Consider the following 19,022-nt stretch of genomic DNA (forward strand, 5'->3'; position numbering starts at 1 on the left):
AATACAGCGCACGAATCGTGATTGGGTCTCTGTAATAAGGGGAACTCACCTAATCATTGGTTCACGTTGTGAAGGGGTGGAGTGTATGGGAGATCACAATGTGAATCACTGATTAATCAGCTGAGGCAAGTGTGGGGTCAGCTGTGGGAGCACAGGTGAAAGTTATGTAGCTGTGCTCCCTGGAGGGGTGCAGTTCGACTCCACCTCCTCTGAGACCTCATTTAAGGGCTGACCCTCACTGAGGCAGCATCTCTTGGAGATCGCTTGCCAGGGAGGATCGCCTCAGCTCTGGTGAGTTCCCTTTTCCTTATACCTTCTGTATTTCTACCATTTTCATTGTAATTGCTATTCTTGTTAGTACCAGCATAGTTACTGCCAATACAGTTGCAAACAGTGACAGTTACTCTATGACCCCTCACGATTGGAAAACTGTGTTAAGGATGATCCTCTCTCCTACGCAATACACCGTGTTTGTGACTGAATACCGGCTACATAATTTGACTGATACCTCTTTGCCTCAAATTGGGACACATCCATGTGGCACAGCACCTCTTCAACTGTGTCAGACAAATGTCACTCACATTCCTGAATTTGGCTGTCTAAAATATGCACATATAACAATAGATACTCATTCTTCTTATGTATTTGCCACAGCACATACAGGTGAACACAGTCATGACACCCGTAAACACTGGTTATCTGCTTATGCTGCTATAGGAATTCCACATACTACAAAAACAGATAATGGGCCTGCGTATACCTCTAAGGCCACTCGAACTTTCCTCCAAGAAGGGTGTGTTAAACATACTACAGCCATTGCTCATTCTCCCACTGGCACAAGCTATCACTGGAGCACATTTACAAACATTGAATCCAATTGCTTATTATTAAAACAAAAAAGGGGAATATGGAGACCACTACAAGAAATAATTAATGCAAGGTTTGCTTTTTTTGTTTGTGCTGAATTTTTTGAATCGTGTTCATAGAGATACAGCTTAGTGTGATTGTCATTTTGAGGCTTCCCCAGTGCTAAAGGAACAGCCTATGGTAATGTTTGAAAATGGCCACAGGACTTTGGGACTGTTCCCTAACCACTGACAATTGGGGTCGTGAACTATGCTCGTATTTTCACAAGACGGCCCTATGGTGATTTCAGCATGATATGTTTGGTCTCATCTGAAGCAGAAAATAGCATCCAGCCCTATTATAGTAATGTAAATTGTGTGTTTCTTACTTAGTGATATTGCTTTGTAACTTGCTATGTATAGATAATATTACTAATAGTTTGACATAGTGTGTGATTTTCTTTTTACTAATGCAGTCGTCAAGATTTTAAGTTTAAGGCATAGCTAGGAATGTTGTGTGCTTCTTTATTTTCAGTAGATAGATCAGATGTGTATTTAAACAGGATTTGATCTAATCAACTGCTAGACATCTACAGGAATAGCTCTTTTAATGTTCTTAGCTAGCTGTCTTGCGTTATGATGTTATTAGCCCTATTAGTTGCTTTTCTAATTTGCAAAGACAAAACCTGGAAAGGAATCCCAGGCAAAGAGATGACCCTGTATCATAGAATAGATACCTCTCTTATATCCAACTAATTTGGATTTCAAATATGACCACGCATCACTTGAGAGGAAGGCGCACGCTCATAGAACTGAATGGGAGAGTTGATTTCATTTTCCAAGCAGGTGTTCCACTTGGGCTCTGTATCACCAATCACGGTGGCCATGCGGATGTGGTGGTACAACTGGAAGAAACCTTCAGACCTGAATGCAGGAGAGAATCTGTGAGGGTGAGCAGAGGAAATGTGCACCTTGAAGGCAGGGGACGCCCTGCTGGCACTACCTGTCACATCCAACACGCCAACATGGCTTGCCTGTTTCTCAAGGGTCAATAAGTATAATCGCCTAGTGATACTCTAGTACATTTGTCCTCTAAAAATTGGTTCTATTTGACATGCTATTCCATTTAACATTGTGCGATCATTATTCAATTATTAGCCCAGATAACTCAGTTGGTAGAGCATGGTTATGAAACATCTTAAAGCATTTACTGACAAATTTTAGTGGTCATTAAAAATCATTATACATGTTTACAATTCCATAGGAAAAAGTGGCTAGCTTAAACATGCTCCAATATGTTTGGAGCATCACAAAAGAGGAACTAATGAAATGCAGTCCCTGGTAGAACAAACTTACTAGAGGGAACATTTTTGCTTTTTTTTTTTTTTTTCTTCAATAGAGAGAAAAAAAGTAAAAGAAAACAAAGCTCAGCGTTGTTGCAGAAACGGCGGAAAAGAGAGACCACACCTGTCATTATAAAAAAGACATTGATCGTAAATCTCGTTTATCTGCTGCCGCGTGTACTTTATATACGGATAATTTAGCTCATAACATATTGCAAAAGTGAGCTCATCAATTGGTTCCCAATTACATACCATCCCCGAGTATCTTTGCAGCTTGTTGTTATCATCCTGAAAGTTACTCCCTTGCCGAGTTCACAAAACCATGGTTAGTTTCTCACCATCCCAGGGCATCCTGTTGATCTCACTGTCCTTGCAGGTGGCATGGTGCTGATAACTGCAACCGTGTTTACCGACCTTCTTCAGCTTAGCCTGTAAAAAACACTTCTCTACAAGCAGTGGTTTAAAATATCCGGAGTATTGCAAGTCCGCTGGACTTTCAAGGTCAAGCTTCGCAGGTGCAGAATCGCAAACCTAAGATGAGCCTCCTTTAACAGGAAAAAAACTCGTAGCTCTGTTAAAAGCTAAAAGAGCAACAGAAGAAAACACAGAAAAAACAGCAACATCAATTTGCCCGCCTTCTCACCAAAATCTTGTCTCGCTTTTGAAACGAAAAAAAAAAATCCACCTGCGTCCGTGACAGGGGCCGTGGGCCCAGCAGGGGCCCTAGGCCGAAAGGAAAAAGTTAATTAGGAAAAGAAAACAGCGGCAACGATCTAAGGAGGCAAATTACATTTAGTTATATTACATTTAATTGTACTATTTAGTTATCATAGTTTTATATATGTGTATATATATATTAATGTGTATATATATACACATGTATATATATATTAACCATGATGTAATAATGTAGAATAAGGGGTGGAATGTCATGGTTTGGTGGTGTTGCTGTCAATATTCCATATCATAACATCATGTGCAGTATGGATTATTGGAAGGTTCATGCTCCGGTTCTGTGGAATGGCAGCGTCTCGAATGCTCAGCTCTCGGAGGAGAACTACATATCCCAGAGGACGTCACGGCCAGAGATAAGTCACAGGAGGAGGACATATATAATCTCGCTCCCAGGCTGGAGTTCTTTCTCTCTCTCAGGCTCTCAAAGAGTGGGAAGCGTTCCAGCCGTGTTGCCTAGAGTTCACAGTAGGCCTCTCGGTTTTCGGGGACTCTCTCTGTTTTGTTCGATTTATTAGCCTCAATCATATTGTATTATATTGTGTTATCTTGTATTCCGATATCATATTTAGTAAAATAAGTTTTCCTCCTTAGATTGCTGCTGCTGTTCTTTTTTCCCATTCCCCTTTTCCCTTCCTTTCATGGCCGGGGGGACCTACGGGGCGGCTCCCCCCTGTCACGGGCACAGGTAAATCTAAGTAACCTGTAACACATATATAAACAAGGATCAGAGGATTGAGACAGGTTTAGGAAAATTGGCAAGAAACAAAAGTCTTGTATGAAGTAGGCAGGCATAACACTGATTGGGGAATGGCTTTCTCTGGACTATGGGATAAATTACTAGTTGGTTCCGAAATCTCAGATGGCTAAAGCAACTTTTCTTGGCAAGTACAGCTCAATCCTTCTTGGTAGGTTTTATGTGTTTAGTGCTAAGGTGCTCAATATGCTTGTTCCCTTGTGTCAGCACACAGGGAAGGAATATAAAAAGTGGAAGAAGAGGTACGAGCTGAGACAAAAGGTAGAAAGCAGAGCCTACTTTCAGAAGTCGTTAAGGAGGAATGGGAAAATCTAGCAGGTAGAAGTCCTACTAGATTGAACAAAAGGGGGGAAGAGTAAGAAAGGATTCACAGAAGCCAGGAAATTGGAGGGTAATAAAAAAGAAACCCGGCGAACCGGGCACCCCCTGACGGTCTGAGCATGCGCAGAGCAGGCAACCGTTCTTCCTTCTGGGGTTTGAGTGGCAGTTGTCACAGCCACTGCTGGCCCGCTGACTGCGCGGAGGGGCGGGGCCAGAGCCGACGGGACTCACTCAAAAGTGCCCGAAGGAGGAGGCGGGGGGACGTGTGGGCAAGAGGTCAGCAACGAGAGCCAATCAGTGTGCTGGGTGGGGTAGCGCCAGCCAATCGGATTGCTGGAGGGGCGGGACAGTGGTCCGGGCGTTAGAGCGGCGGGCGGAGGGGTGGCGTTGTGTTCGGCGCTCGGCGTGGTGTGTGTTCGGCGTGGTGCGTGTTCGGCGCTCGGCGTTGTGTGTGTTCGGCGTTGTGTGTGTTCGGCGCTCGGCGTTGTGTGTGTTCGGCGTTGTGTGTGTTCGGCGCTCGGCGTTGTGTGTGTTCGGCGTGGTGCGTGTTCGGCGCTCGGCGTGGTGTGTGTTCGGCGTTGTGTGTGTTCGGCGTGGTGTGTGTTCGGCGTGGTGTGTGTTCGGCGTTGTGTGTGTTCGGCGTGGTGTGTGTTCGGCGCTCGGCGTGGTGCGTGTTCGGCGCTCGGCGTGGTGTGTGTTCGGCGTTGTGTGTGTTCGGCGCTCGGCGTTGTGTGTGTTCGGCGCTCGGCGTTGCGCGGTGTCGCTGCGGGGCAGGACGGGGCCTTGGCATTCCCAGCCCGGACTCCGCAGCGTCCCTGGAGCTTCGCGGCCTGCGGGGGCACCCGAAGTTCCGGTCCTGGTAGCAACACCCGTGCCCTCCCCCAGACCCCATCTCCAGATCGTGCCCCCTTCCTCCTTCAGCCCCCACTGCTTTCTAACCCTTTTATCAGGTATCTCTCTCCCTTGGAACACCCCCCCCCCCCAAGTCTCTGAACACCCCTCGCTTTATGTGCGCCCAGTGCCGTATCCCCCCTTCTCCTAGGCTGCCTTTCCTCACAGCTCAGCCCCTGGCCCTGTTACCAGCCCACCCATTTTCCAGCACCCCCATCTTCTCAGGTTCTCTGTTTTCCCAGCGACATCCCCTCTTTTCCCTGACACCCCTTCCTCAAAGTTCTGCCCACCTCAACACCCTGCACCCAGCCCTCCTTCCCAGACCCCCCACTCCCATCCTCTAGGGCCCCCCTTTCCCCTCTCCTGTGTCACCCCTTTCACAGGCATCCTTCCATTCATTAGCGTTCTCATCTCATGCCTTGATTTCCCCCCACATTCTCAGACACTTCCTCCACGGATTCTTGCCCCCTCACCCAAAGCCTTTAGGCCCTCCTCCATTCCCCCAGTTACTTCTCTCCATTTTTTCCCCGTCTCCAGGGGGGAGATCTCCTAATCTCCTGGTATCCCCCCTTTTTCCATCCCTTAGGACCCCGTCAGTCCCTAGCCACCTGTTGCTCTCTGGCAACTATGGAGGAGCCACGGTGCCTACAAGCCAACTGCTTCTTCCGTGGCAAGGAGCACAGCATCCAGCTGAGTGTGAGCCAAGCAGCGCTGGAGGTGGAGGTGGAGGAACGCCACAGCACCAAGCGCTGGCGGGGCCACTTTGATGCTACCTGTGAGCTGCCCAGGGGTCTCTGGAGCAGGTCCCTGAGACTCCCAGCCATTGACAGTCTCCCCTGTCCACAGCTGTCGAGGACCTGACACGCAAAACGGGCAACTTCAAGCAGTTTGGGATCTTCTGCAGCATGCTTGAAGCAGCACTAATGAAGGTGGGGAGTGATGGTTTTGGGAGCTGGAGGGGGTGTTTGGGGATCCCAGTCCTCACGTCCCACCCCACAGAGCAGTGAGGCTGTCAGCCTGGAGCTACTCACCTACCATGACCTGGAGGCCCTGCGGAGCTGTAAGGCAGGGGTAGCTACACGTGTGCCCCACTCAACCTCGCCACTTAGCAGCAAGCGGTACCTCATACTCATCTACTGCGTCGAATTTGACAGGTGACAGGAGGCAGCATGCAAAAATGGCAAAAAGTGGGGACATTGAGAGGAGACCACCCAGCAGGGGCATCAAGGGGCTGAGGACACTGGCATGGGGACAGTGAAGGTCCAGGGGCACTGATTGTGGAGGCAGCATGGGATCGGGGACGTTGATGGGGGTACACACAGGGGCTGGAGACATTAGTGGGGATACACTGTGACACTGAGGAGAGTGATGTGGGGACAGCAAGACTGGGAGGAAAGTATGGGGTTGGGGACATGGTGGCACTGAAACTGTGCTGTCTCTGTGTTCCCCAGGATCCACTACCCGCTGTCATTGGCCTACGTTGGTGAGGCAGACGTTGCTGCACTGCGACGCCTGGTGCAGGAGCAGCAGGATGAACTGGCACAGCTGCGGGATGAGTGAGTGCAGCTGCTCCATGTGTCCCTTCTGTGACATTATCAGTGCAACAAAGGGACAGCACACTGTGCCTTGCACAGATTACAGCGGGCGCAGCAGGAAGTGTGGAGGCTGGAGGATGAACGGCTGCAGGACAAGGCCTGGCATCAGAAGAAGCAGCAGTGGATGTCCAAGGAGGTGCGCAGGATGAGGCTGGGGACATGAGCATGCCGTTGCACTGTCACGGCTCTGTTATGGCTCCTTCCCCAGCTGACAGAGGTGAAGGCGGCTGAAAAGATGCTGCGGATGCGTGTGAAGACACTGACAGCTGAGCTGGCAGCGTGCAGGAAAGGGTAAAGTGGTGATAGAACTGGGGACAGGATCGGGAACAGCACTGCCACATCCCCATCCCCACCTCACCACATTTGTCCTTCCCACAGGCGCAGCACATCAGCCACAGCACGAGGCCTCCCACGAGATCGCCACCGCTCTAAATCTCAGGACAGCCGCAGTAGCAGCCAAGGCTGCCTGCCACCACAGTCCCCATCTCCTGCAGGTGAGGGACACAGGGAGTGGGGACCTTCCTGGGACCTCCTCCCAATGTTCTCCCTCCCCTTCTGTTTTCCCTAGGTTCACGGCCACCACGCTTCAACCCCACAGCCTTTGTGAGAGCCCGCGAGCAACGGCGGCAGGAGACAGAGCTCCAAAGGTAAATGGTTTCACAGCCATGCCACAGTGCCCTCACTCACTGACAGTTTTTTTGGAGGGGTAGGGAAAAGCACCTCTCTGTGCTCCCTGCTCCCCGCAGCACATGATTTCCTGGGTGCAGGCAGAAGCTGCAGCGTGGGACGGTGTCAAGCGGTGACAACTGTAGGAGGAGGTGCAGGCGCAGCTCTTCAGGTAGGTAGAGGGCACTTAAGGTTTGAGGGACACCCAGTGGGCCTGGGGCACTCAGTACACCTGAGTGACACCCAGCAGGTCTTGGGGCACCTATTAGGTCTGGGGTCTGCCCTCAAACCTTCCATCAAACCCTTTTTCCCTGCAGCTGAAAGTTTCCAGAGCCGGCGCTCAGCACTGAGCTCAGGCAGTGAGGCTGGTACATGTCCCCAGCGCCGCAGGTCAGCAGTGGCATTCACTCTAAGCACTGCAGTCCCCTCCTGGCCACCATGGTCTCCTTGCACCCCTGCCCTCTTAACCACTTCTTTCCTACAAATCAGAGGTTTGGGGGGTCCTAGCACCTGGAGTCCACTTAGTGCTTCGTCCTGCAACAGTGCTAGTGTGGTGAGTGGCTCTGGGGGGGCAGTGGTGACAGCAGGGAGTGATGGTGACACTGGGAGGGGAGCACTAGGTTGTGTGCCATCACCACCTTCTTCCCCTACAGCCATCTCACCTGGATCGGGGCCACAAAAAGCGTGGAAAAGGTGAGCCCCTCATCCTGATCTTCTGCTACCTACTGGCCTCATTTTGTGTTTTTGTTTTTTTGTTTGTTTGTTTTTTTGTGGTTTTTTTTCCTCACCCATTTTTTTCTTCCTCCCTCTGTAGAGAACCTGGGCACAGAGACTTCAGCCACACTGTCTGAAATTGATGCCCGGCTTCAAGCACTGCAGGCATATATCAGCACCCTGGGCACTCACATGTGAAGCCTCCCCGGGGGCCACTAGGAGCTCACCTCAGGGGGACCAGACCCAGGCATTGGTGTGCCACAAGGCCACCAGTGCCCAAGCAGTATCCCCACTGTCCCTCAAAGGGATCAACACTGGCAGGATGTGGTTTAATAAACGACTGCATGGTTCTGTGGGACAAGCTTTGTGTGTCCTTGTCCCTGCCCTCTGCTGACAGGATGGGGAGTGGCACCTGGCTTCTAGCCCCCACTGCCCCATAGCCCCACACCTCACAAATGTCCTTGAAGTCTTGGCCCCAGGAACCATCCCGAACCATCAGCTGCAATCCTTAGGGTCATAGAGCCATGGAATTCTGGAAGCCCTTGGGTTGGGGAAGGGATCTTACAGCCCCCCCTTAACGTGGATAGTTTGCCCCCTACCAAGATCTGGATGCCCAGGGCCTCATCCAGACTTGGCCTGGTGCGCCTCTAGGGATGGGTCAGCCCCAGCTTTTCTAGGCAGCCTGTGCCAGTGCCTCATTGCCTTCTGAGTAAATATTTTTTTCCTAACCTCTAACCTAAATCTCTCCTCTTAGTTTAAAACTGTTACCCCTTTTCTTCTCACTATCAGACTGTGTAAAATGTTGATCTTCCTGTTTTATAATGTCCCTTTACATATTGGAAAGCTGTAATGAGGTCTCCCTAGAGTCTGCTCCAGGCTGAACACTCCCAGCTCCCTCAGCCTGTCTTCATGGTAGAAGTGCCCCCAGCCCACTGAGCATCTTTGTGGAATTGCCCTGATGCAACTGCAACAGCATAAGCCTGCCCTTTGCTTTGTTAAACATCAGTAGGTTCCATTATTCAAGCCTCTCCAGGTCTCTCTGAATGGCATCCTCTCCCTTCTGCGTTGTCAACTGCAGCACTCAGCTTGGTGTCATCAGCAAACTTGCTGAGGGTGTGCTCAGTCTCACTGGGTTATTGATAAAGTAGTTGAAGAGCACTGGTCCTGAGATGGAGCCCTGGGGAACACCGCTTATCACTGGCCTCTACTGGGAAAAAGAGTCACTGACCACAGCCTCGTGGCTAGGACCATCCAACTAATTCCTTATCCACTGAATAGTCCAGCCATAGATCCATATCTGCAATTAGAAATAAGGATGTGGTGTGGGACCATACCAAAAGTCCAGGCAGATTACATCGGTTGCCCTTTCTTTGTCCACTGATGCAACCGTTCCGTCATAGAAGGCCATTAGATTAGTCAGGTACAATCTGCCCTTGGTGAAACTATGCTGGCTGTCCTGGATCACCTCAAGTTGCATGTCTTAACATCTCTTCCAGGAGGATCTGCTCCACAGTCTTCCCAGGCACAGACATGAGGCTCACTGCCCTGTAGTTCCTGGAGTCTTCCTTTTACCCTTCTTAAAAAAAAAAAAAAAAAGAAAAAAAAAAAAAGAGTGTTGTTTCCTTCTTTTCACGTGGGCTTCACCTGAGAGTCATAACTCTTCAAATATGGTGGAGTGGCATGGCAACCATGGTAGCTAGTCCCATCAGAGCCCTGGGAAGCATGTTGTCCAGCCCTATAGGCTTGTACACGTTTAGTTTCATAAGGTGGTCTGGAAACACTTATTTTACTCGTAGAGTGCTCTTCCCAAGCATTGACAGAGACTTTGTTGTTCTTGTTTTCACAGAATCACATAATCACAGAATGACCCGGGTTGGAAAACATCAAGTCAATGTAGTTCCAACCACCCCTGCCTAGCAAGGGGCCACTCAAACATACAACCGCTTTTTATCTAAAAAATCGGTTGCCCAGGCCCTGTTCCAACCTGGTCTTAAAAAACACCTGCCAAGGAGCGGGTGCATCCACAACCAATCCCCTGGGCAGCCTGTTCCATGGGCCTAACCACTCGTCCTAGTAAAGCAACTTTCAAAACATCAACCTAAATCTTCCCTCTTTTAAACTAACTAAGCAGCCACTTCAAGAGTTTACCACTCTCCATCATGGAGTAAAAATCCCTTTCAGTGTTCGAATAGTAAAAAGGTCCCCCCAACAGCCTTATCTTCTCCAAGGCTGAACATAGCCAACTAAAAGAGGTAAAGAACAATTCCAATCTCAGTACTGAGGGCATCCACACTGACACAGTACTCAAGGCCACAAAGCGAGAGTAAAAAAAGACAAATCCTATCATGCTGACCACCCCTCTCCCGTATGGAGCCCAGGATCCATTGCTTCGGGCTGCCAGAGCGCCACTGCGTGGCTCAGTTAAGTTTCTCATCTATCAGGACCCCAGGTCCTTCCTGACCAAGCTGCTCTCGAATGGACACCCTCCAGCCTTAACAGTGCGTGGGAGTTCTCTGCCTCAAGGCAAAACCATTGCATTTTCGCAGTTGTGTGTTTGAACCTCATTAGGTTCACTCCGATGCCCATGCTTTTCCGCTGCTAGTCAAGGTCCGCTCTGTAATGGCATCGTCACCTTCCTTCCACCGTATCTGACTGCACCCACGCAGCATCTGTGCATCAGCAAACTGCTGAGGGTGCACTCCCATTCCCTCATTCGATGTCATTTAATAGAAGGATGTTTAAGCAGAGAGGCTGGTCCAAAGACAGAGCTCCTTGAGGGACACCGCCTGGTTACCGCCTCACTCTTGGGACCATTAGAGCCATTGATAACACCACCTCTGTCTTGCGTGCCTGGTTTCAACTCACTGCTTATTCTCAACGAGTTTTGTCCACGCCATCAAATCTTCACTCCCTCCATTGTGTGAGAATGAGGATGTGCATGGGACCATGTCAAAGGCCTGCTCAGGTCCAGGTAAAGTGACATCGGTCGCCTTCCCTTCGTCCACTCAAACGCCGTCACTCCATCATAGACGGCCAAAAGATTATTTAAGCATGACCTTGCCGCTGGTGCGAGCCCGTGCTGGCTTGTCTCGGATCCACATGCTGCATTCTTGTTATGTGATGGAGCATGTTGCTCCAGGACGGCAATCTGTTCCAGTTCATCTGTCCCAGGTCACAGAGGGCTGAGACTTTCATCATGCCCTGTAGTTCCCCGTGGCTCCTCCTGCCTCCCCTCTGTAAATGGAGTGACGTGACCTCTTCGCCCAATCAGCCGGAGACCTCACCTGAACAGCGCCCCACGACTTCTCAAATAAAATGAAAATGGAGAGTGGCTCAGCAACCACCTTCAAGCCAGCTCCTTCAGGACCCTCGGGATTGCAACGCCCATTCTGGCCCAAGCCTTGTAACTCATCTCAGTCCTAAGGAGGCACTCTCCGACTTGCTCTAATGGCCATTCCTACAGTGGGGAGGATTACCTCCTTGTTCCCCACATGGAGGTACTGGGGGTCAAGAGCTAGGTGACGTGAACAAGACTAGAATCCTGCGGCACACAGTGAAGACCTGAGTGAAGAACTTCATCAGCACTTCAGCTTTCTCTCAATCTGTTGAAAGCAGTTCTCCTTTTAAATTTACCGAAAGTAGGTACGCCCGTTGCCTGTCTCTGTCTTCTGGCCAATGTACCTGTTAGATAGGTTTTCTAGTATGTTTTTCACGATACAAACACAGACCAACAGACTCTCCAAGTCCCAAGACCCGACTACAATCCTGCCTGCCGTGGCCTTGCTTTCCTGGCATCCCAAGTCTGCAAGTCAGACGGTATCCCTGTATTCTTCCCAGGTTTTGGCTTGGTGGTTTTTTTTCCACTCATATTTGGATGAGGCTGTCCATGACAGCGTGCAGATAAAATTTCCTACCATCACTTCTGTGTCTCTCCCCACTTCTGTGGGGCGGGACCTCGAGAGAGGTCGACTGACAGGCGAGCAAAACCTGTTCAGCCGCCATTTTGGATGAGGGCGCCGCTCTGCCATCCCGGCCGCCATATTGGAGGTGCCTTACTAGCACGGGGCGCTCTGATTGGTCCTTGCCATCCGAACCAATCAACGGCGGCGGTGTTTGGAGGCGGCGGTGTGCGGAGGCGCCGGTGTGCGGAGGCGCCGGTGTGAGGGGGGAGCGGCGCGGCTGCAGCCATGGTACGGGGCGGTGTTGGTCGGGTTGCGGACGGAGGTTGTTTTGTCCCTGCGGCGGCTCCCGTCTCTCTCAGTGTCCTCTTGTCTGTTTTTAGCTTCGCCGCCAGGCCCGAGAGCGCCGTGAATACCTGCAGCGCCGGGCGCAGGAGGAGCGGCTGCGGCGGCAGCAGGACAAGAAGGAGCAGCTGCGACAGGCCCTGGATGGTGAGGAGCAGAGCGGTCAGATAGAGCGTGTAGATAGGGGTGTCAGTGCCGAATATGGGGGTTGTGGGGATAAATATGGGATGGGAAGTAAGTTATGGTGTGGATGGGGGTAAATTTGTGGTGCTTGGGAGCAGGTAGGGGATGTAATGGGCAAATATGGGGTGTCGGGAACAAATGTGAGGTATGTGGGAGTAAATAGGCAGGACGTGGCAGTAAATATAGGGTCCAGATGGAGCACGTGTGGGCCAAATAGGGCATATGGGGGCAGATTTGGGGTGCTGAGGGCAGATATAGGGTGAGGGGGGGCAAATTTGGCTTGGGAGGGCAGGTATGGGGGCGAGTATAGGGACTCTGGAGACAGATGTGAAGTGGATAGGGAAATGTAGGATAAGTGGGACAAATACGGGCTGACGGACAAATCTATGGAAGGGGAGCTGTAGAGCACATACAGGGTTTTGAGAAGCAAAATAATGGTTGTCGGGGTAAATATGTTGGATGTGGGGGCAAATGGGGGGCATGGAGGATAATTTGTGGGTGTAGAGAGGGGAAGTATCACATAAGGGGGCAAATTTGAGGTGCACAGGAGCAAATACAGGATGTGAAGGGGACAGTATGGCCTGCAGAACATAGAGGGGGGAGGTATAAAGGGGTTCTGGTTTGGGTTATGGAGTATTTGGGGTTCTTTCTGCCCCTCTCCCCCATGCAATTTTTGTTCCCCCTTCCCAGAGAACCGACTGCTGCCCACTGAGCTGAGGCGCCAGGCACTGGCCTTGCAGAAGGAGCTGGAGTTTGAGACTCCAGGGGAAAGTGGTGAGTGACAGAATGCCCTAAAAATGAGGCTGGGATTAGCAGAAATCTGTGACCCCAAGGAGCAAGTGATTTACCTGCATGAACCCTATAATTAGGAGGGTGCTTGGGTGAATTCTCCTCAAAATGGATAGGCCTGCTTCGTTCTCACAGTTGGGGGATTTGCTGTGATTTTGGCAAAATTATGTTTACCCAAATCATGCACAAAACGAGGAGTGGATTTGCCTGAATCTTCCCCAGAGTGGAGAGCAAATTGCCTGAATTTCTCTTGAAATGGAGGACATGTTTTTATGACCTCCCCCACAAACAACAGATTTTCAGTTCCTCTCAGAATGGCAGTGTTTGTCCAAATTCCTCCTCCCCAAATGGGGAGTAGATTTTTATGATTCTTCCCCAAAATGGGCAGCAGATTTGACCTTTTTTTTTTTTTTTTTCTTAAATTGGAAGTGGATTAGACTGAATCAGCCTCAAAACGTGGAGCAGATTTATCTGAGTCCTTCCTAAAATGAGAAACAGGTTTTTCTAAAATGACAAACAGGTTTTCTGCAATTCCTCTCAAGTTGAAGAATGAATTTGGCTGAATTCTCATCAACAGGGATAGCAGATTTACCCAGTTCTTAAAATTAGAGGTAGATTTCTATGAATCTCTCCCCAAGGGGGCTGGGTTTGCCCTGCCTGCACTCCCTGCTGAGAGGGGTATCCTGACCAAGCCCTGCCCCCAGGTGTGACAGGCAGCCAGGACGATGAGTACCGGTGGGCTGGGCTGGAGCCCCCCAAGGTGATGGTGACAACCTCACGCGACCCCAGTGCCCGCCTCCGTGTCTTTGCCAAGGTGGGTGATGCCTCTGTTGTTGGTGAGGCTTATGGGGTGGAGTGTGGCTTAGGTAACATGGGTGGGGCTTTGAGTTAGCTCCACCGCCAGACTTTGTGCTTTGTTCTTTAGGTTGGGTCTAGGGTGGGTGAGTGAAGCTTGAATGGTGCTCCCTATGGGCCTGAGTCCACACTAGGATGTGGATTCTGACTCACTGGGGTGGGTGGGACATTTGTGGGTGTGGTTCAGGTGGTAGGTGTGGCTTCTGCCTCACCCCCAGGAGCTGTGCCTGGTGATCCCAGGGGCAAGGCGGCTGAACCGGGGCCGGGCAGAGGTGGGGGCCCTGGTGAGTGCGTGCCGGGCGGCTGGTGTCACTGACCTGCTGGTGCTGCACGAGACCCGTGGATGTCCTGGTGAGATGGGCTGGGGACTTGGGAAAGGGCTGGGGCCATAGGAGGTGTCCTCTGCTGGGGGAAAATGTGTTGAGGAGCCTGTGTTGGGCTGGGAAAGGGTGAGGCTAATGGGATACGGAGGCTAATGCTCCGTGAGGGATGGGGCTAATGGGAAAAGGGTTGGCTAATGTGAAGGGGTGGAGCTGTGGGGAGGTGTGCAGGACTAAGGGAGTGGGCACGATGATGGAATGTGGCCCCTCACTGACACTGCTGTCCCCAGATGGACTGGTGCTGTGCCACCTGCCCCACGGCCCTACAGCCCACTTCACACTGAGCGGGGCTGTGCTGAGGCATGAGGTGGGGGGTCTTGGTGGTGCTCCCCTAGGAGCACCACACGTCTTGCTACACCAACTGGACAGCGCGCTGGGACGTCGGGTAAGGGAACACAGAGACATTGCAGGACATGGGGTAGTGGGGAGGGGTTATGGAGATATGGGATGTGGGGTTGGTGGGGGCACTGTGGACATGATAGGCACTGGGACATGATGGAACAGCCACACTGGAACTTCAGAAGACATGGGAATATGGGGTGACATAAGGACATAGAGGGATGTGGGGATATGGAGGGACACAGTGGCGCAGGGGATGAGGATTTTGGGAGACGTATGAGAACATGGAGAGCCATAGGGATATTGGGGGGACTTGGGATGTGTGGGACATGGACATGGAGAGACTTAAGAAACTTGGAAGACTTGTGTGCCCCGGTAGCACAGTGGTAGGAATGCCGCTTGCAACACCAGAGGCCCGGGTTCGAATCCCCCTGTGGCGCAAGTGGTAGAAGTGCCGCTCTGCTACACAGGAGGCTCAAATCCCAGGGGTTGGACTCGATGATCTCTAAGGTCCCTTCCAACCCGCACGAGACTGTGATACTGTGATATGGGAACTTGGAAGAGTATGGGGAACATTGGGGAAATGTGGATCTTGGAGGGACGTGGAGACATGATGGGGTGTGGTGACATGGGAACAAAGGGAGGGATAATGAGGAACATGGAGACTGGGACAGTGGGGACACGGGGAAACATGAGCAGCCCATTATGGTAACAATGTCCTTGTGCCTGTTCCTCAGGTGGGTACCATCCTCAAGCACCTCTTCCCTGTCCCCCGGCCCCAGACCCGCCGTGTAGTGACTTTTGCCAATGAAGATGACGTCATCCTTGTCCGGTAGGAATTCAGGGTGACCCGGGTGGGAAAGAGACACTGGGGAGGATGTCACATGTACTTTGGGGGTATTGGAGGCAATGGGAATATTGTGGAGACACTGGGGTCATGGATGGGATTAAAGAACCTTGAGAACTTTTTCAAACAGTGGTGTTCTCACAGGAACCATGTTTACCGGCGCCAGGGGAAGACAGTGGAGCTAGAGGAGGTGGGACCCCGCTTCCAACTACGCCGTGAGTGTTCCCAAGTGTCCCTGTGGTCTTCCCAGACCCCTCAGCATTTTCTGTCCCTCTCCCTGAGCCCTAATTGTCCCCAGTGTCAGACATCCCCTACTTATGTCCATGTCTTTTTTTAACCCCATTTCCCACTATGTCCCCATATCCCTGTGTTCTCCACGTGCCTGTTGTTTCCATGTCCAAAATGTGTTTCTGTCATCTGTCTTTGTCCCCAACATGGCTTCATGTCCCCCAGATCCCTGTGTCTCACCATGTTCCCCATACCCATGTCCTTTCTTGTGGCCATATTCCCATGTTTCCCATGTAACCCCATGTTGCCATTGTGTTCCCATTTCCCCATCTTGTCCCTCATCACCTATGTCGCCATATCCCCATGTTTTCCATGTTCCTTCATGTCCACACTATGTCCCCTATGTCCCTAGTGTGTCCCTGTGCCCCAACCTGTGTCGCCCATATCCCTGTCTTTTCCACATCTCCATCCTGTGTCCCCATGCCACAACAGGTTCCATTATGGCCCTTCTGTTCCCACTGTGTCCTTATATCCCCAACATATCCTTTGCGTTCCCATGTCATCGGCGTGTTCCTATTATGTCCACCATGTCCCTAGTGTGTCCTTGTGTCCTCAGCGTGTACCTGTGTCCCCCACATTGCTAGATCCCTTTGTTTCCCATGTATTAGTGTATTGCCATCATGTCACTCGGGTGCTCATGTTACCCCCATGTCTCTGTTGTGTTCTCATGTCCCCCATCATGTCCTTCTCTTCCTTGTGTTCCCAACATACCTCCATGTCCCCAGTGTCCCCATTGTGTCTCTATGTCCCTGTTGTGTGCTATGTGTCCCCATCATGTCTCCCATGTGTCCCTATCTCCCTGCAGCCTACCTGATCCGCCTGGGGACCCTGGAGCAAGGGGATGCCGCTGATGTGGAATGGCGTTGGCACCCCTACACTGCCACTGCTCGCAAGCGCCACCTGCTGAGTGCCATCTAGTGTTGTCACCTCCTGCCACAAGAACCACTGGCATCCTGCTGGCTCAGATGACATTTTCAGTAATATATATTTTCCCACTTTTTTAACATAAGAATCTGTCATTTGTTGCGTGTGTCATTTCAGTGTCATCCTTGGGTGCAGAGGGGCACTGCCTTATAAGTTTAGAAATTCAGCTCTTACAGGACCTGTTGGATGGATTCTGTAGGATGCCACATACAGTGGGACTGTTGAATTGTCCCTGTGGTGTCACAGGACATGGGTCTTAGGTCCTGCTACACAACTGTGCTATGCTACCATACTCAAAGATGTACAGAGACGGTTCTTCCTTCAGTATACCCCATCTCCAGGACATGATAGTTTTCTCTGGAGCATCCTGCTGGGTTGCAATCTACCCACCAGACAAATACATCTTTCCTGTAGGTCTTTGGGCTGTCAAGAAGCTCCATGGAGAAGGCGTCTTAGTGCTACACTGTCATGGTTTAATAATTTTGTAATTTTGTTATCAGTATTCCACATCATAACATCATATAAAGCATGATAGCTTAAGCTACTGATATATTATTTTAGCTCGAATCTGCAACCTTCATGCACGACAGAAGAAACATACCACGCGGAATCAACAACCGAGCCTCGCCACGCGCGCACTGGGGGGAAAAAAAGCTCCTGATATTAAACCTCTTTGTCGCAGGATCTAGATCTTGAAGCGTTTTCAAGTTCTGGCGTTCAGGAGAGCACGTGTTGTGGAAAGCTTCTCCCGTTCTCAGGTCCTATGTTGTCACAGTATGCTCCTCGCTTAACGGGAACTAATCATTGCTCTCACGTCCTTAATTTTGCCTGGATTCCCGTTGAGCTGCAAGGTTCCTCTCAATTATATTTTCTGATATCTTTATACCATTTTGCCATTATCCTGTCATTACTCATCGTATGAGTACTTATACTAATATAGAGTGTGCTCCTTACGTATCGCCGCTTGCTCTAGCTCCGTTTTCTTTCTCCTATCCTCAATTAACTCGTTCTTTCCTTTTGGCCGTAGTTGTGGCCCTCGCGGGGCCGGCTCACGCGCCTCCCCCCAACTGTCAGCGTGGTGGGCACACAGGTGTGATTCTTTCGTTCAGACCGCTGAGCAGCAGTTTCTGTGGAGCGGATGCGGGCGCTATTTGAGTTGCTTTGTTTTTCTGCTGTTTTATCCTTCCTCGGTTCTTTGCTTCCTCTTTCCACGCTTCTTATACTCGGCGCCCTCACAAAGTTAGCTCTATTTCTTTGTATAAGGAGCTATCTTATGGTTTTGCGATTCTGCGCCTCCGCGAGCGTGACCATTGCAAGATTGTTTCTCTTTCTGTCGGCCTGTCTGTTTCCCAGCGCCGTTCCAGGGTTCACGGTCCAGGTCGGTATGCTGCCACATAACTCGCGCCTATCTGCTCCTCTTCATACAAGGAGCACCTGCTTTGACTAGTCTTTTTGGTTGTGGTGCTTTTATAGTTTATTTTGTTCTCTTCTCTATTTTGGCGTACGATACGCCAACAACAGGAAAAATAAAAAAACGCAACCAAAAAAACCATTTGTCATTTCCTCCTCGTCAGTTAAGCCTCCTCTCTTTGTTTCCCTACTGCAGGGATCCCGCATTTCACATGTAGTTCCTCGGTTGTGTGATGCTACCCAAACATCATTGATGTACGGCCTCGTTTTAAGGTTGGCCTAGCCACCTCTTTTCCTAATGGAATGTGTAAATCGCACTGTTACTACATGGATTGTCGCACAAGCATGGATTCACTACCGCTTTATTATTCCTCTGGTCATCTGCATCACCGGCAGGCTCACCACGGGAAGCACTATATGCCACACGCGAATGCCACACTGAATCAGTTCATTACGGCAAATGTGCTCGACGCTTTTTTGAATGCGGGTTCTCATCATCCGGTTTTTTCTCATCCTGAACGCATCGGCGGTTAAGCACAAGTACGGCTCTCTAGAAGCTGACCATGCTTTTGATCCCACCGAGCCACACGCACCACCACTGCGGTCACACTTTTCTTTATTAATCTCCCCTGAACACTTTACCTGTTGTTACTTCGGTTAATTGAACCTAGGCTCCCAGCTCCAGTCAATCCTGACTCCGATTTATAAGCCTCATCGGGAAGGAAGTTACAATCTCCCTAGAGGATCTCAAGAGGAAATTGATCTCGAGGTGCGCAAGGCCGAGCCTTAGTCGGAGAGACCTTCTGGAAAGAAACTTTTAGACAGACGAAGACACTCTTTTAGAGTTTCCACGGAGCTATGGCTACTCCTGATTGCCTTAATTAGAATCCTTCAAGAGT

The 19,022-nt window shown here is 50.6% G+C and overlaps 2 protein-coding genes across 3 annotated transcripts; both read left to right on the forward strand.

The window, feature by feature from the left end:
• The first annotated feature begins 4,696 nt into the window (after positions 1-4,696).
• Positions 4,697-8,222, forward strand: CCDC61 (coiled-coil domain containing 61). The gene is made up of 14 exons (XM_015873892.2): positions 4,697-4,948; positions 5,476-5,664; positions 5,736-5,818; positions 5,889-6,043; positions 6,341-6,445; positions 6,524-6,620; positions 6,693-6,775; positions 6,863-6,978; positions 7,053-7,131; positions 7,252-7,322; positions 7,468-7,540; positions 7,640-7,703; positions 7,804-7,843; positions 7,965-8,222. Exons 2-14 carry the CDS (start codon positions 5,517-5,519, stop codon positions 8,060-8,062), a joined length of 1,212 nt encoding a protein of 403 aa, XP_015729378.1. The 5' UTR covers positions 4,697-4,948; positions 5,476-5,516; the 3' UTR covers positions 8,063-8,222.
• A 3,730-nt stretch (positions 8,223-11,952) lies between these two features.
• On the forward strand, positions 11,953-16,813 carry IMP4 (IMP U3 small nucleolar ribonucleoprotein 4). 2 transcript variants are annotated; one of them, XM_032447107.1, is made up of 9 exons: positions 11,953-12,054; positions 12,147-12,255; positions 12,982-13,065; positions 13,785-13,894; positions 14,154-14,286; positions 14,546-14,700; positions 15,392-15,486; positions 15,646-15,716; positions 15,955-16,576. In XM_032447107.1, the coding sequence occupies exons 1-9, from the start codon at positions 12,052-12,054 to the stop codon at positions 16,371-16,373; spliced, it is 1,179 nt and encodes a 392-aa protein (XP_032302998.1). In that variant the 5' UTR covers positions 11,953-12,051; the 3' UTR covers positions 16,374-16,576. The 2 variants fall into 2 exon arrangements, with proteins under 2 accessions (XP_032302998.1, XP_015729375.1); XM_015873889.2 differs by lacking the exon at positions 15,955-16,576 and adding an exon at positions 16,595-16,813 and having other exon boundaries at positions 11,954-12,054.
• Positions 16,814-19,022: the final 2,209 nt, after the last annotated feature.

This window comes from Coturnix japonica, chromosome 11 (assembly GCF_001577835.2).
Source record: "Coturnix japonica isolate 7356 chromosome 11, Coturnix japonica 2.1, whole genome shotgun sequence".
Lineage (NCBI taxonomy): Eukaryota > Metazoa > Chordata > Aves > Galliformes > Phasianidae > Coturnix > Coturnix japonica.

Excerpts from the sequence above, each read along its gene's own strand:
- IMP4 (XM_032447107.1), top strand. Across the intron at positions 13,895-14,153 it reads GCCTCCGTGTCTTTGCCAAG|GAGCTGTGCCTGGTGATCCC; the intron begins GTGGGTGATGCC and ends CCTCACCCCCAG. Across the intron at positions 14,287-14,545 it reads CGAGACCCGTGGATGTCCTG|ATGGACTGGTGCTGTGCCAC; the intron begins GTGAGATGGGCT and ends TGCTGTCCCCAG.
- CCDC61 (XM_015873892.2), top strand. The coding sequence starts at position 5,517 with ATGGAGGAGCCACGGTGCCTACAAGCCAACTGCTTCTTCCGTGGCAAG. Across the intron at positions 5,665-5,735 it reads GGGCCACTTTGATGCTACCT|CTGTCGAGGACCTGACACGC; the intron begins GTGAGCTGCCCA and ends CCCTGTCCACAG. Across the intron at positions 7,541-7,639 it reads ACATGTCCCCAGCGCCGCAG|AGGTTTGGGGGGTCCTAGCA; the intron begins GTCAGCAGTGGC and ends CCTACAAATCAG.